The 15,713-nt window shown below is 42.0% G+C and overlaps 1 protein-coding gene across 1 annotated transcript in view; it reads right to left on the bottom strand.

Annotated features, from left to right (window-relative positions):
* LOC121287993 (tumor necrosis factor receptor superfamily member 17-like) overlaps positions 1-15,376 on the bottom strand; it is a 45,554-nt gene extending 30,178 nt beyond the window's left edge. The window contains exons 1-2 of the mRNA XM_041206198.1: positions 15,331-15,376; positions 11,855-12,010 (exon numbers count right to left, since the gene is read on the bottom strand). Coding sequence (XP_041062132.1) covers positions 11,855-12,010; positions 15,331-15,376 — 202 coding nt within the window. The remainder of the gene's footprint in view (positions 1-11,854; positions 12,011-15,330) is intronic.
* Positions 15,377-15,713: the final 337 nt, after the last annotated feature.

Here is a 15,713-nt window from a genome sequence, read left to right as displayed (position 1 = left end):
CCGCTTTTTGTGTACAGGACATACCTGGGCAATTTTCCACATAGCCGGGTAGATGCCAGTGTTGTAGCTGTACTGAAACAGCTTGGCTAGGGACGTGGCAAGTTCTGGAGTACAAGTCTTCAGTACTATTGCCAGAATATTGCCAGGGCCCATAGCCTTTGCAGTATCCAGTGCCTTCAGTTGCTTCTTAATGTCACATGGAGTGAATCGAATGGGCTGAAGATTGGCATCTGTGATACTGGGGACATCTGGAGAAGGCCGAGATGGATCATCCACTCGGTACTTCTGGCTGAAGATTGCTGAAAATGCTTCACCCCTATCTTTCACACTGATGTGCTGGGGTCCCCCATGATTGGGGATGTGGATATTTACGCAGCCTCCTCCTCCAGTGAGTCATTGAATTGTCCACAACCATTCATGACTGGATGTGCCAGGACTGCAGAGCTTAGATCTGATCCGTTGGTTATGGAATCGCTTAGCTCTGTCTATAGTTTGTTGCTTATGCTGTTTGGCAAGTAGTCCCGTGTTGTAGCTTCACCAGGTTGGCACCTCATTTTTAGGAATGCCTGGTGCTGCTCCTGGCATGCCCTCCTGCACTCTTCATTGAGCTAGGGTTGATCCCCTGGCTTTTTGGTAATGGTAGAGTGGAGGATATGCTGGGCCATGAGGTTACAGATTGTGTTCGAGTACAATTCTGCTGCTGCTGATGACCCACAGTACCTCATGGATGCCCAGACTTGCGTTGCTAGATCTGTTCGAAATCTATCGCATTTAGCACAGTGGTAATGCCACACAACACGATGGAGGGAATCCTCAGCTTGAAGATAGGACATTGTCTCCACAATGACTGTGCAGTGATCACTCCTTTCGATACTGTTATGGACAGATGCATCTCCAGCAGGCAGGTTGGTGAGGATGAGGTCAAGTATGTTTTCCCTTGTCGGTTCCCTCACACCTGCTGCAGGCCCAGTCTATGTATTTTAGGACTCGGCCTGCAGTGGTGTTACTGAGCCACTCGGTGATGGACATTGAAGTCTCCCCCCACCCAGAGTACATTCTGCACCCTTGCCATCCTCAGTGATTCCTCCAAGTGGTGTTCAACATTGGGGAGTACTGATGGGAGTGCAGCTGAAGTTGGGGGGTGGGGAGCAGCAGTATGCAGTAATCAGCAGGAGGTTTCCTTGCCCATGTTTGGCCTGATGCCATGAGGCTTCATGGGGCCCAGGGCAACTCCCTCTTGACTGTATACCACTGTGCTGCCAGTGGGTCAGGACATACCCAGTGATGGTGGTGTTTGGGACATTGTCTGTCAGGTATATTTCCATGAGTATGGATATGTCAGGCTGTTACTGACTCTGAGACAACTCTCCCACTTATGGCACTAGCCCCCAGATGTGAGCAAGGAGGATTTTGCAGGGTTGACAGGGCTGAGTTTGCCGTTATCGTTTCCTGTCCCTAAGTTGATGCCAGGTGGTTCTTTCCGGTTTCATTCCTTTTAGCAGATTGATACAACTGAGTGGCTTGGCTTGCTAGGCTATTTCAAGAGTCACCCATCTGCCAGACCAGGTAAGGATGGCTGAATTCCTTCCCTAAAGGGCATCAGACTTTGAATTCCAGATTTTTATTGGATTCAAATTTCACCATCTACTGTGGTGGGATTTGAACCCAGGTCCCCAGAGGATTACCATGGGTCTCTGTATTACTAGTCAGTCCGGTGACAGTGCCACTATACTGCTAAGCCACTGCTCTACCACATCACCCACCCAAGAGTAAAATCAAAGTCAATCACTCTGAATATTCTTTCCACAACAGTCACAATAGTGCTTCAGTAAGAACAATATGTTTAAAAACTATTTTTTAAAAGCTTTTTTCTCCTTCCTTGTTTTCTCTTCCTTATCAAGAGGACAGAGAAAACAGCAGAACAAAAACAGAATTACCTGGAAAAACTCAGCAGGTCTGGCAGCATCGGCGGAGAAGAAAAGAGTTGACGTTTCGAGTCCCCATGACCCTTCGACAGAACTGGAGAAAACAGCAGGTTGCTCGAGGTCTGCCAGTGCTGCTCTATAACCAGCCACCAGATGGTGTGCTAGGTCAGGCAGGCATGAGTTGCCTATCCATTTTCTCCTTGTCCATCGCCAGTGGAGCTACTGAGATATGGAAGTGATCTTTTTTGAACTTGCTCATAATTACACTTCCAAATGTTCCAATTGTTGGTTTGTTTTGACTAAACTGACCATGGAACACAAGTACAGTGTAATAGTAACACGATAACCAAAGCAGGAAGATTTCCTTCACTCACCACTATTTCTGGAACAATTGTCAAAAAAATTTGAAGGCTTTCCTGGTTTTGCAAACAATATAAATCTGAGGAAATTTTCCTGTTGTATTTATGATACCATTGAGATAAAGTAGCAAGAGCACATGTTCCCCCTTCACTGTAACCTGCTACAAAATTGCAATCACACTCTAATCTGGTCAAAAAAATTAATTTTGTGAAAAAACACATTCTTACATTTTTTAAAGTTATCTTCTAATAATATTAATAATGTGTCAACCAGCCTCTCAAATAAAATGAACAACACCAAGAAGAAAGAAAATGACTTTAACACGGTGTCACTTTGAATTGAACTGATCTCGGAAGATACTGACTGATGTTGATCAGCATCTATGATCAAGATAATCTGATATAACTTGAAGGGCATGAATCATGTCTTGAACACCAAGAACATTTTGACTTTTATGTTTAATTAAGAGAGAATAAATGTGTTTTTCATGCAGGAAATGTATTCAACACTAAATGAGCATTAAAATTGAAGAGAATGCATGTGGATTACAATCATTAGTAGTTTCACTCTTTCAATGGCTGAAAGATGTCCTTCTAATCCACAAGTGTCTTCGTTTGATGTTGGTTCTTCCTTGAAGGGAGGAGAGGTAAAAATTGTAATTATTGGGGAAGATAATTGGGGAACGTTGTGATAATGTCACTGGCCTAGTAATCCAGAGGCCCAGGCTCATGTTCTGGGGGCACGGGTTCAAATCCCACCACAGCAGCTGGTGGAATTTAATAATAATAATTTAATGTATTAATAATAATAATTAACAATCTGGAATTGTAACAAGCTTGTCTTAGTAATGATGACCATGAAACCATTGTCAATTGCTGTAAAAACCCATCTGGTTCACTAATATCCTTTAGGGAAGAAAATCTGCTGTCCTTATCTGGTCTGCCCTACATATGACTCCATACCCACAACAATGTGGTTGACTCCTAACTGCAATGGTGTGGCAAGCCACTCAGTTCAAGGGCAATTAGGGATGCCTTGCCAGCAACATCCATATCCCATGAAAGGATAAAAAAATAGTGGAAGTCTAGCAATTGATATGATACTTATGCTGTGAATAATAGTGTTACTGAATTTAATAATCAATATAACTCCTAATTTCAGGACCAATGTCTTCAATTACTTCCCAGAGGAGAAAATGAACAGGTGCTGAAATATTATGGAAATGTTAGGGCACGTGACAAAAGATCAGAAGGAATGTGTTTTTAGAAGGCTGGTTGGCAAGGTGATTGGCAGGCTTTATATCTAAAGGTCATATTGAAATGATTGGCAGAGAGGCTGAGATAAAGACGAAAGTAGTGTGATAGAAGTGGAAGTGGTTTTGGTAATAGATCGGGTGTAGCATTTGAAGATCAGTATGAACAATTCAGTTTGAACAGAGGGTGAGATATAATCAATAGTAAGCGTGTAGAGATGCGGTGGGGAATTCTGGCTCATTCACAACTTAATGTCAACAAGCAGCCCGTCAGGTTGAGGGAACCAGTGGAGAGGTAGAGTTGAGTGTTGTCAGCAATTAAACACAAACAATTATTCAAGGAATGGCTGGAATTGTCAGTATTTTCTTTTGATCAAATGGTGAATGATTTTACATTTTATTTAAATGTCAATAAAAACGAATGTTTTTCACTCAGGAAAGTGATTTCTGACATTCATACATGACTTCATGCATTCTACCTGAACCCATACCTGTTCCAGGGTTTACAGGTGATTATCATCGTTTAGGAGACCTGTTGATTTTATGTTTCTTTCTCAATCTCTGACATAAATACATAAAAAGAAAATCTAGGAAAAGAAAAAACTCTGTTCGTTATTTCTGTTGCAAAATCATTTTAGAAAAATATCCATTTCCACTCCTCTCCTGCAAATCAATCACCACAGTCCTCAGCAAGTAAAAAAAATCACTCCACTCATTGCTCTGTACTTTTTCTCTGAATCACTTCCAATGAATGATTCCTTTCCTGTCAACTGAAGACTAACTGAAAACAATTCTAGATATTTCTTTAAATTGAAAATCACCATCTCACGGACATCCGGTTATTTTCCTACAAAGCTGAGACTGGGGAACAATGTTACACGATACTGAAACAAGTTAATTTCTTTCACAAGAAATATTTTCTAATTGCGCCAATTATTCATATTTGCTGTTAGTGCAACATACTATTCAAATAATCATAATACGATACAGCGCAGAAAGAGGCTGCATGGTCCATCATGCCAATGCTGGTCCTTTGATAGAGTTATCCGATCTGTTCCACTTCCCTGTTCCTTCCTCTTATCCAATTTGTTCCACTTCCCACTAGCCTTGTAAATGTTCTGCTCCAAGTATATAACCAATTCCATTTTTGAAAGGTAACCAGTGAATCTGCTTCCACTACCCTTTTATGCAGTGCATTCTGTATCACAACAACTCGTTGTGTACAAAAAAACCCTCATCTCCCCTCTGGTTCTTTTGCCACTTATCTTAAATCTCACTCTCCTGGTTACTGACCTGTCTGCCAATGGACACAATTTCTCCTTACTTACTCTAACAAAATCCTCCATAATTTGAAGACCACCTTAAGATTAAATCTCACCTTAAGCTTCTGTGCTGTAAGGAAAGCAATTCCAGCTTCCTTTCTCTTGTCCCCAACATGAGTTGAGGCTCTTATCCCTGTTATGTGTTAGACATATTATATGGGAAATAATGTTAACTCTGCTTGCTGGAGGATTGAGAGAGGGAGAGACACAGTTAGACATATAGACGGAGACAGGCAGAAGAACAGAATACTGCCGCACACAAAAATATTGAAGCACAGGGATAAACAATGAACAGCAAGGAGCATCAGCACACATTAAACTCAAACAAGTGAAAAATTGTTTACCAGACTAGCAGGAGTATAAGACAGAGAATATGATTTTTTTAAATTCAATCATGGCATGTGGGCTTCGCTGGCTGGGCCAGCATGTATTGCCCATCCCTAGTTGCCCTTGAGAAAGTGGTGGTGAGCTGCCTTCTTGAACCGCTGCAGTCCATGTAGTGTAGGTACACCCACAGTGCTGTTAGGAAGGGAGTTCCAGGACTTTGACCCAGCGACAGTTATATATTTCCAAGTCAGGATGGTGAGTGACTTGGAAAGGAAATTCCAGGTGGCAGTGTTCCCATCTATCTGCTGCCCTTGTCACTCTAGACGGTAGTGGTCGTGGGTTTGGAAGGTGCTGTTGAAGGAGTCTTGGGTGAATTCCTGCAGTGCATCTTGTAGATGGTACACACTGCTGCTGCTACTGTGCGTCGGTGGTGGAGGGAGTGAATGTTTGTGGATGTAGTGCCAATCAAACTGGCTGCTTTGTCCTGGACTGTGTCAAGCTCCTTGTGTGTTGTGGGAGCTGCACTCATCCAGGCAAGTGGTGAGTATTCCATCACACTCCTGATTTTGCTTTGTGAACAGGTTTGGGGAGAACAGGGGAGTTACTCGTCGCATGATTCCTAGCCTCTGGCCTGCTCTTATAGCCGCAGTATTTATATGGCTAGTCTAGTTCAGATGTGGTCAATGTTAATCCCTCCCCAGGATGTTGATAGTGGGGGATTCAGTGCTGGTAACACCTTTGAAAATAAAGGTGGCAATGGCTGGATTCTCTTTTGTTGGAGATGGTCATTGCGTGACAGTTGTGTAGCGCAAATGTTACTTGCTATTTGTGAGACCAAGCCTGGATGTTGTCCAGGTCTTGCTGCATTTGGACATGGACTGCTTCAGTATCTGAGGAGTCGTGATTGGTGCTGAACATTGTGTAGACATCAGTGAACATCCCCACTTCTGACCTTATGATGGAAGGAAGGTCATTGATGAAGCAGCTGAAAATGGTTGGACCGAGGACACTACCATAAGGAACTCCTGCAGCAATGTCCTGGAGCTGAGATGACTGACCTCCAACAGCTACAACCATCTTCCTTTGTGCTAGGTATGACTCCAACCAACGGAGAGTTTTCCCCCAATTTGCATTGACTCCAGTTTTGTTAGGGCTCTTTGATGCCACACTCAGTCAAATGCTGCCTTGATGTCAAGGGCAGTCACTCTCACCTCACCTCAGGAGTTCAGCTCTTTTGTCCATGTTTGAACCAAGGCTATAAAGAGGTCAGGAGCTGAGTGGACTTGGCAGAACCCAAACTGGGCGTCTGTTCACTTACAAATTATGATGAGTTCTTAACAAATGGACACAAGGATAACGGAACAGAAGCACTTCGCAAAGCCCTTTGCAGCATTATGGAAAATAGCATGTGCCAAACAGAAAGGAAAAGTGAAGAAGTTAATGTCCAGCAGAACTTCTTAAACTCTTATTGAAAAAAAAGTACCTTGAATAAGCAAGAGTGGAAAAAGTCCCCGAACTTTCAATAGGAGGATTCTGTAGTATAAGGGTCTGACACATATAGGGTTAATGTGGAACTGAATACAGTACCACCCACAATGATTAAGAAAGCACATGACCCACACTCAGTTGAATGTTGGACGTGTGTACCAGCAAGCACGGAGACAGCTCCTAGGTTGTATCCTTTACTGTAAATTTGCAAATAGTTCTAAGAGTCAATAAAGGCTTACAGTTGATCTCCTTTGACTTCTTCAGACTGACCGAACTGTAACCAACACCCTACAACAGGTTCTGGGTTCAAAACTGTTGATAAAAGTCCTGAGATAAATCTCAAGGGTATTTTATCAAAAAGTGATGTAAATCCATTGGTAACATCATATTGTGAATATTCTGTGCAGCATTTAGAACTCCACCATTAAAAAGACAATGCACTAGAGATAGGATTTAGGACACTCGTGTCATAAACACAGACTGGCAGGGTTAAACAATTTATATTGGTGAGTATTAAGAGAAGACATCATCATTGTGATCGATGTAGACAACGAAATAAAGTTACTCAATTTATTTCCAGACTGAAATGTTCAGAATATTAGTATAACAGCAATAGGTTGCAAATATGACCAAAGTTTAAAAGTGGGTCTTCCCTAGCATTTCTAATGGTAAGTCAGAGAATACATTGTTTTATGAGGACGAAAGCAGGAGGTCATGCAACAATACGTTATTCTGCTGCAGGGTGCAGCAATGCATGACTGTTATGTCTCGCTAAGCTCACAGGTCTATTTGCTGCCAAGGCACATCCTAAAATCAATCTGAGTCTAATTAATGGATATTATCTATTGCTGTAGAAGTTTCCTTGTAGACTGGCATAGGTTGGCAAATCTCCCCATGAAGAAACGAACAGAATTTCTTTCCTATGACTTAAAAAAAATGAAATTTGCATGTATGACAGACTTGTCTCAAAATATAATAGAATTTTCCAAGAAAAAGAAACTATTTGCATTTACACAGCATCATTCGAGACTTCAGGGTGTCCCAAAATGGTTTACAGCTAATGAATAATATTTGAAACAAAAATAAAAATACCTGGAAAAACTCAGCAGGTCTGGCAGCATCTGCGGAGAGGAACACAGTTAACATTTCGAGTCCGAAAGACTCTTCAACAGAACTAAGTAAAAATAGAAAAGAGGTGAAATATAAGCTGGTTTAAGGGGGTGGGGGGTGGTGGTGGTGGTAGAGGATAGAGGGCCAGTGATTTCCGCAGATGCTGCCAGACCTGCTGAGTTTTTCCAGGTATTTTTATTTTTGTTTTGGATTTCCAGCATCTGCAGTTTTTTGCTTTTATCTGAGTGAATAATATTTGAAGTGTGGTCACTTGTACTTTGGTTAAATGTGACAGCCAAGGTGCGCACAAGATTATATCCCAAACAATGACATGAATAACCAGATAATTTGGTTTTGGTGGTGTTATTTAAAAGATAAATGTTGGCCAGGGTTCTGGAAAAACTCCCATCCATGTTCATCTGAGAAGGCAAACTTGGTTCAACATCTCATTCGATAAAACAACACCTTCAACAAAGCAGCACCCCCACAACGCTTCATTGAAGTATGGATTATGTACTCAAGTCTCTGGAATAGGAAAGTACTACCACTGAGCCAAAGCTGACATCATCTGAAGTTGAAGCAGATTGTTCAGCTCATCAAGTCCATGCTAGAGTTTTCCTCTCTTATTTCTAACTATAGTATGTTTATTAAAAAAAAACTCAGTTCTTGTCATCACACTTTTTTTCATAGTTTCTGATGACCAGATTCTGCATTCTGGCTCCCATAATTCTCGCAATACTTCCTAATTTTTAATTCACTAAGTGAAACTTGTCGTGCCCAAAATAATGCTATAAAAAAACTATAGAAAGAAAACATGCATTTCACAATAATATGATTAAATGTGTCTTAGAATTTGTCTTTTAGAAAGGTTAGAAAATGGGATAAAAAGGGGGTACCCTTTTTCCCCAGCAATGTCACCCACTCCACCCCAAAAGGGCCATCTGTTACTTGGTCCATGTTGTTCTTTCAGAAAGTGCTTACCCTTGTTCTGCTATTATCACATTCTACTTTCTTACCTTTTTGCCACTATCAGTATCTTTTTAGCCCTTACCACTATCATCAACACTCCCTTTGTCCTTTTGTTTATGACATCTTCGTCACTCTCTCCTTTGCCCCCACCTATTGCTAGCCTTCTATCCAGCTTTACCTGCTCCACTGCAGCACCACCTCCCCCCCTTAAACAGTATATATTTCACCACATTTCTATTTCTCTTTAGCTCTGAAGAAGGGTCATACGGATTCGAAATGTTAACTCTGTTTCTCTCTCCACAGATATTGCTAGACTTGAGCTTTACCAGCATTTTCTGTTTTTATTTCAGATTTCCGGCATTCGCAGTACCTTGCTTTTATCTAAGAGGGAAACTGGGTAAGTGTGAGGGGGCTTCTGGCCTCTTGTCATCTACCCTCTTGTCATCTACCCTTATGGAGAGTGAGTGGGAACAGGGAAATGAATGCACAGTTAGGAGTGAAGTGAGTCTCAGATGGTTTAAAGTGGGGGAGGTTGAGATAGGCAGGAGTTGGACCATATTCCCTGTTCCTGCTTCCTCTGAACTATATCATGTTATATTAGGTAGATACAATGGTGCCATGGATTTGGCAATAAGTGTGCACATTTTGCATCACCAATATGGCTGAAGAATATAAAGCTTATTCTGAAACTTGCAAAATGGGCAAAAATAAATCAAAAATGTTAGTTGTAAATCGAAGGGAATACATATTGGAAGTTGATAAAAGGTTGTGTGCATCCATTCTCGGGGGACTGTGTGTGGATCTTTAAGAAAATTCCATGAAAAATGAATGCATAATATTCAAAAACAAAAACGATGAACAGACAATCCACGACACGTAACACTTGCTAACTCAAAACAAAAACAAAAACAGAATTACCTGGAAAAACTCAGCAGGTCTGGCAGCATCGGCGGAGAAGAAAAGAGTTGACGTTTCGAGTCCTCATGACCCTTCGACAGAACTTGCTAACTCAAGTTGGACATATTTCTGAAGATTTCATCACATGACCTCCCGCCCGGTCAAGCAGCCTTTGCTCCCTATTTCCAATGCTTTAATAACTAAAAGCAATAACCCAATTTTGCTAGGGTGTATGGGTGGTGGAACTGTCAGGGTTTGCCCTACTCCACAGAAACGGACTGCAACTCCTGGAGTCTGCGCCTGTGCAGAATAATGGGGAAGTGCAGGAGCTGCTGGCCCTGAGGGTGCCCCAAAACTGTCATCATTAGAAAGCAGTGACCACATCTTCCACTCTTCACCGTAAAATTCCGAGTAAAAAAGTTACACCTTGTCGAATGAAGTGTAACTGAGTTTTTTTTTAAATGGACATACTATCATAATTACTACTGAAACCCTCAAAAGCTTTTTATTCTATTTGTGGAATATCAATTTAATAAGTTCATCTTTATTTTAGCCTCCATCTCAATCCAATCGTGACCATTTATTTCAATTTCTGAAAATTTGAAGGAAAAGTGATGGATATTAAGCTCTTTTAGCTTCCTGGTCCACGCATACTTCAATATGATCAACTGATCACCCGCTTGCTGACATGCCCGGAGATCCCTCGATTCGGTCGGTGGCAGATCGAAACTGCTCTTGGGAAAGTGGAGAACGACGAGAGAGAGAGAGAGAGAGAGAGAGAGATCACTAGATGTTAGTGGGCAGCTTCCTTCTGAGGTCAACTAACTCTACGCCCCTGCTTTCCCGCCGTGTTTAAAATCCAGGCACAAGTAAATGTTTCGGGGAGGGCGGAACGAGGAAAGTATTTAATATTCCTGTGATTTCCTCCGCCTCTCTCCAGTGTGCAGGTGCAGACACCAGGACAACCCTGGAGAGTTGGCGACACTTAACTGCATGCAACTCGCTTACATGATACTTTACACTGGGGAATAAAATGCGCATTACATTCCGCACATTTCACCGAACCGTCAGAACGGCTTTACAGTCTAGTGGGGCTGCGTGTCCTCACGATCGCTTTAGCTCTGAAGAAGGATCATCCAGACTCGAAACGTTAACTACTTCTCTCTCTCTCTCTCCACAGATGCTGTCAGACCTGCTGAGTTGTTCCAGCATTTTCTGTGTTTCGTTTATAATTGTCGACCGTGTGAATCCAAGATTGTTACCGTACAGTATGTGAACGGAAAAGCAACTGGGTTCGATTACAGTCTCTTCCAGCATGGGTAGATTTTAGAGATTACATTACTTACATTGTATGTTGGGATTTTTCTTACGCGTCACTGGCGCTGTCTATAAAACCCGCACATACACCAAGAAATCTTCTTCCACTCTGACATTTCTCCAGCAAAGTAACAAAATATGCCAGCAACACACATATACGATATACATTATCGTGTTTAAAAAAATCTAACCTACTGGTGAAGAAGTCAGAAAACAAAAATATTTCAGTGAAATGGGGACAAATGCTGAGTTTTGGAGATTAAGGCGGTTCAGATTTGAGGAGTTTTAAAGCTTCGCGGGCGATTACAGAACCCAAGGTGCGCGCTGCGGTGTCCGAACGAGAGCTTTAAAAATAACTACAAGCGTATTAAATCTTTGATCTCATAAAGCTCAAAACGAAATAACTTCCAAAAAAAAATAATAATTCATAGGTGGCAATGGAAAGTTGAGCAGCTGCTCTCGACTGAACCTTTGCGCTCTCCTCGGTTCTCTCCAATTCTGGTTAATCAATCAATTAGGATAATCCAGCCATCAATCGGAAACATTTTAACCACAAGTGACCCCTTTTCTAAAGGGACACAAACAGTGAGTTCCAAATAATAAACACAAGGACACAATTTGTTTCAAAATTGTAGATGTACCCGCTGCTCAGTCCAGTTGGGGAGGTCGCCTGAAGCCTATCTCGGCTGCTGTAAAGACATTGGAAAATTCTCCTGTCTTGTCAAGAGGCGACAGGCTGGCTACTATTGGTGCACGAATTTTTTTCCCCACTCCAGATCCAAAGATCATGTGCAAGCAGGATTGCACGCTGGCTTGCGGTCTGCTCACAAGAAACCGGTACCCGTACCCACCCCGCCTCGCCCGTGTAAAAACGCACCCACACTCACTGTTACAGATGTAATCCGCACACACGGTGGGTCGGGTTTTGGAACTGCTGCACCGGAGCCGACAGGGTTTACAAGCTATTGTCAGCTCGTCGTAGTAAAATGACTTGGAGCACCTTGGGGCCATTGGATGGATGGAAGAAATCTGTTGCTTCCCCTCTGAGAGATACACACAGGTTCTTCTGTGATGTGCATGGGGCACCGAGTGTACTCATCAGACAAGCCAACGGAATAGATACCCAGACTAAAGACGAACCAGAGTTGGTCTCGAAAGAGCAGCGGGATTTCCCCCTCGTGCTCCCTGGGGATTTTATTTTCCGTTTTAAGAGTATACCATCATAAATATAAATTCGTCATCATGTTGAGTAACGTCCGCACTTATTACTAAAAATATTTTTCAAGTCATAGACAAACTGGAAAACTTCAGGAGGTGCAGGCGTTTCACCTGACGTCTCATTCCTTTTGCAGGCTGACCCGCTATAAATATCAGGGATGCTCTCAGGCACATTAATCAAGCTTGACCAAGAAAGGTACTTGTGTTATTTTAGCTGTTGCAGGGTTTGGGGGACGATGCGCTTCCCCTTCTACATTTCTCAGATCCAGCGGGTGGTGTGGCCCAGGAATTGAATGCCGAGTTAGTTCCACACAGATGTTTCTCTCTTTTTTTTGCACTCTATTTAAGACAATAAATATGAAGAGTGAAGCGTGGACCATAAGTCGCCATCTGGTGCTGAGATTGCAGGGACCCTGTACAATACAGATTCTGCTATCAAACAGGCAGCGCCCTCTGCTGAGTTCACATCAGGCACACCGATGGAGCGATCCTTCGATCAAAAATAGAAACACCTGGAAAAACTCAGCAGGTCTGGCAGCATCGGCGGAGAAGAGTACGGTTGACGTTTCGAGTACTAATGACCCTTCAACAGAACTAAGTAAAAATAAGAGAAGGGTGAAATATAAACTGGTTTGTGGGGGTGGGGGGTGGTTGGAACAAGCAGGCAGTGATAGGTGGAGATAACCAAATGATGTCACAGACAAAAGAACAAAGAGGTGTTGAAGGTGGTGATATTATCTAAAAGAATGTGTTAATTAAGGGTAGAAAGCAGGACAAGCAAGGTACAGATAGCCCTAGTGGGGGTGGGGTGAAATAAGACTAAAAGGGCATAAAAGGTATAGATCGTGTTACTGATGTGTCGAATTGTCAGTACAGATTAATAACAATCATTAAAGCATGTGTGGTTTTTCTTTCTTTTTGGCCTTGGTTGAACAATCCCGATTTGGGAATATATCGCCGTTCCTTCCCCATTGCTGGGTCAAAATCCTCAAACTCCCTTCCCTAACAGCATCATGGCTGTACCTGCACCACATGGACTGCAAGCGGTTCAAGGTGGCAGCTCACCACCATCTTCTCGAAGGCAACTAGGGATGGGCAATAAATGCTGACCCAGGCAGCAAAGCCCACATCACACAAATGAATGAATTTAAATAAAGAAAGAGAAAAAAAACTAGCCTAATTGGTCCAGAATTAAATGTCCCTAATCTAAGTTTAAATTGGAATAAATCCTCTAGTAAATGTTGGAAATGCTCAGCACTTACAGACAGAAAAACCAGAGTTAATGTTACACGTGACTTTTCATCAGAATTGGGAAATGGCGCAAATGTCATAAATTAAGTAAATGCAGAGGCAGTTGGGGTAGGGATAACAAAAGGGACTGTCCCTGAAAGGCAAGAGTGATGAAAGGACTTAAGCGATGACATTATGTTATGATCCTGTTTGGGGCTTTAACATTTAACCCTCAGTGAACGATTAACTGACAGACCACAGCATTTCACACTTCTAAACAAAAACATATTATATTGTTTATAAAAATTAAGCAAAAACACACTACAAACTTAACAATACAGTTTATAACTTGCTACGCTCTGAAGTTATTTTTACTTTGCCCCGAGAATTCTCCTATATGTCGAATGTTCATTCAATTTGAGGGACAACCGGACGGTATGCCACAGCTTACCAGAATTCACTTTAATTCTGAGTGTTCCAGCTATTCTCTGTAGTAAGACTTCATGACTGTGGATGCCTCAGTCCCTTGTCCTGGTTGCTGGCAGATACCAAACTGCTTTATTGAAGCTTCCAAGTTAACTCTGCTGACCACTTTCTGCCACTAGGCTCTGTGGGAACCACTGTAGATTTCTCCTTCCAGCTTCAAACTAGGTAAATTTTCCAGCTTCTTTCCCCCTCAAATTCCAAACTGAAGAGGAGCCCCAGTTGCATTCCATACGGTGAACAATGTAGTAAGTAATTTCTCTGCTTAAGTGCAGGCTTAACTAATAGAACCATAGAACACTACAGCACAGAAAACAGGCCATTTGGCCCTTCTAGTCTGTACCAAAATAATAATCATCTTAGTTGACTCTCTCAACTCAGTGAGCTGAAAACTACACAAAATTTAAGCAGCAACTGCCTTCTGTGAGGAAACACCCAGCTAAATTAAACAAAAGAACCTAATAATTCCCACAGCCCATCTCAATGACAATGTGGCATACTTTAGGATGTTGTCAAACAGAAATGTAAACAAATTATTTTACCTTCAATGCTTCTTTGATTCAGTAACACACATATATAATTTATACTGCAAATGGATGCAAATGCCCTTTATCCAGACTTCCCCGCAGCCAAGAAACCCCCGTGTTTACAAAGCTGTTTCTGGTTTTCTTTCATCTGGAAACTACAAGAATAATTTCAGTCCCTTTCCCAAATCATTGTAGACATTATGGCTCTACCCAAGGTTTAAAGGTGGGTCATCCATGGTTTGTGTTTACATCTCTCCCTCTGACCTTGTAAATATAATTAACTTGAAGCTTGTTTGAATTGCATTGACATCAGAAATGTGTTTACCAGTTCCTCAACCAGATTCTCCCAATTGTCTGCAGCTTGAATGGGAGGGGATGGTGAATTAAAATTGCAAACAACCAGAAGTTCAGGGTCATGCTTGTAGACTGACCAGAGGTGTTCAATAAAGTAGTCACTAATCTGCATTTGGGCATTACAGTCGACTAAGAAAGAGTTAGAAGTAATCACTGTTTCAAATGGAAGGATTGTTTGGAACCCTGGACAGTGGGAAAGGAGGTGGTGAAAGGGCATGTAATGCATATCCATGCTTGTGCAGGTAGGTGTCCTAGTAGTTGAAGGGTGTGCTGGAGGTAACTGAAGAGTGAATCAGGGTATTATAGAGGGAATAGTCCCATCAGAATTCTGAAAGGGGAGAAGAAGCTGTGTTTGGTGATGGCATAAACTCATTCAAAACTCTGTTGCAAATATCCTATTATAGACCTTTGCCCATCATACTGTGCATGCCAACTTGCATTGGCTTGCTGCCCAACAGTATCTCAGTTTTAAAATTCTCATCCTTGTTTTCAAATGACTACATGGCATCACCTCTCATCTGTAACCTCCACTGGCCCTACAACCTTCATACCTGTACTCCTCCAATACTGGTCTTCTGTATTGCTAATTTTAATCATTCCAGGATTGGCAGCTGTGCCTTCAGCTACCTAGACCTAAACTCCCTCAGAACACCTCATTGCTCCTCCCTGCTCCTTTAAGACAATCCTTAATCTACCTCTTATCAAACTTTTAATTATTTGTCTGAATATCTCCTTCTGCAGCTTTGGTGTCAAATTCTGTTTGATAATGCTCTTATGAAGTGCCTTGGGTGATTGACTATGTTAAAGGTGCTGCATAAATGCAAGCTGTTGTTGTAAGTGACTGAAATGGCAGAGAATAATCAGTTGAACATGAAGGTTGGTGTAGTGGAAGGTGAAGACAAGAGGAACCTGATCATGGTTCTGGGAGGAAAAG

Source organism: Carcharodon carcharias, chromosome 15, assembly GCF_017639515.1.
Source record: "Carcharodon carcharias isolate sCarCar2 chromosome 15, sCarCar2.pri, whole genome shotgun sequence".
NCBI classification, from domain to species: domain Eukaryota; kingdom Metazoa; phylum Chordata; class Chondrichthyes; order Lamniformes; family Lamnidae; genus Carcharodon; species Carcharodon carcharias.
Note: the sequence above shows the minus strand (reverse complement) of the source record. Positions and strands in the feature narration are given on the sequence as shown.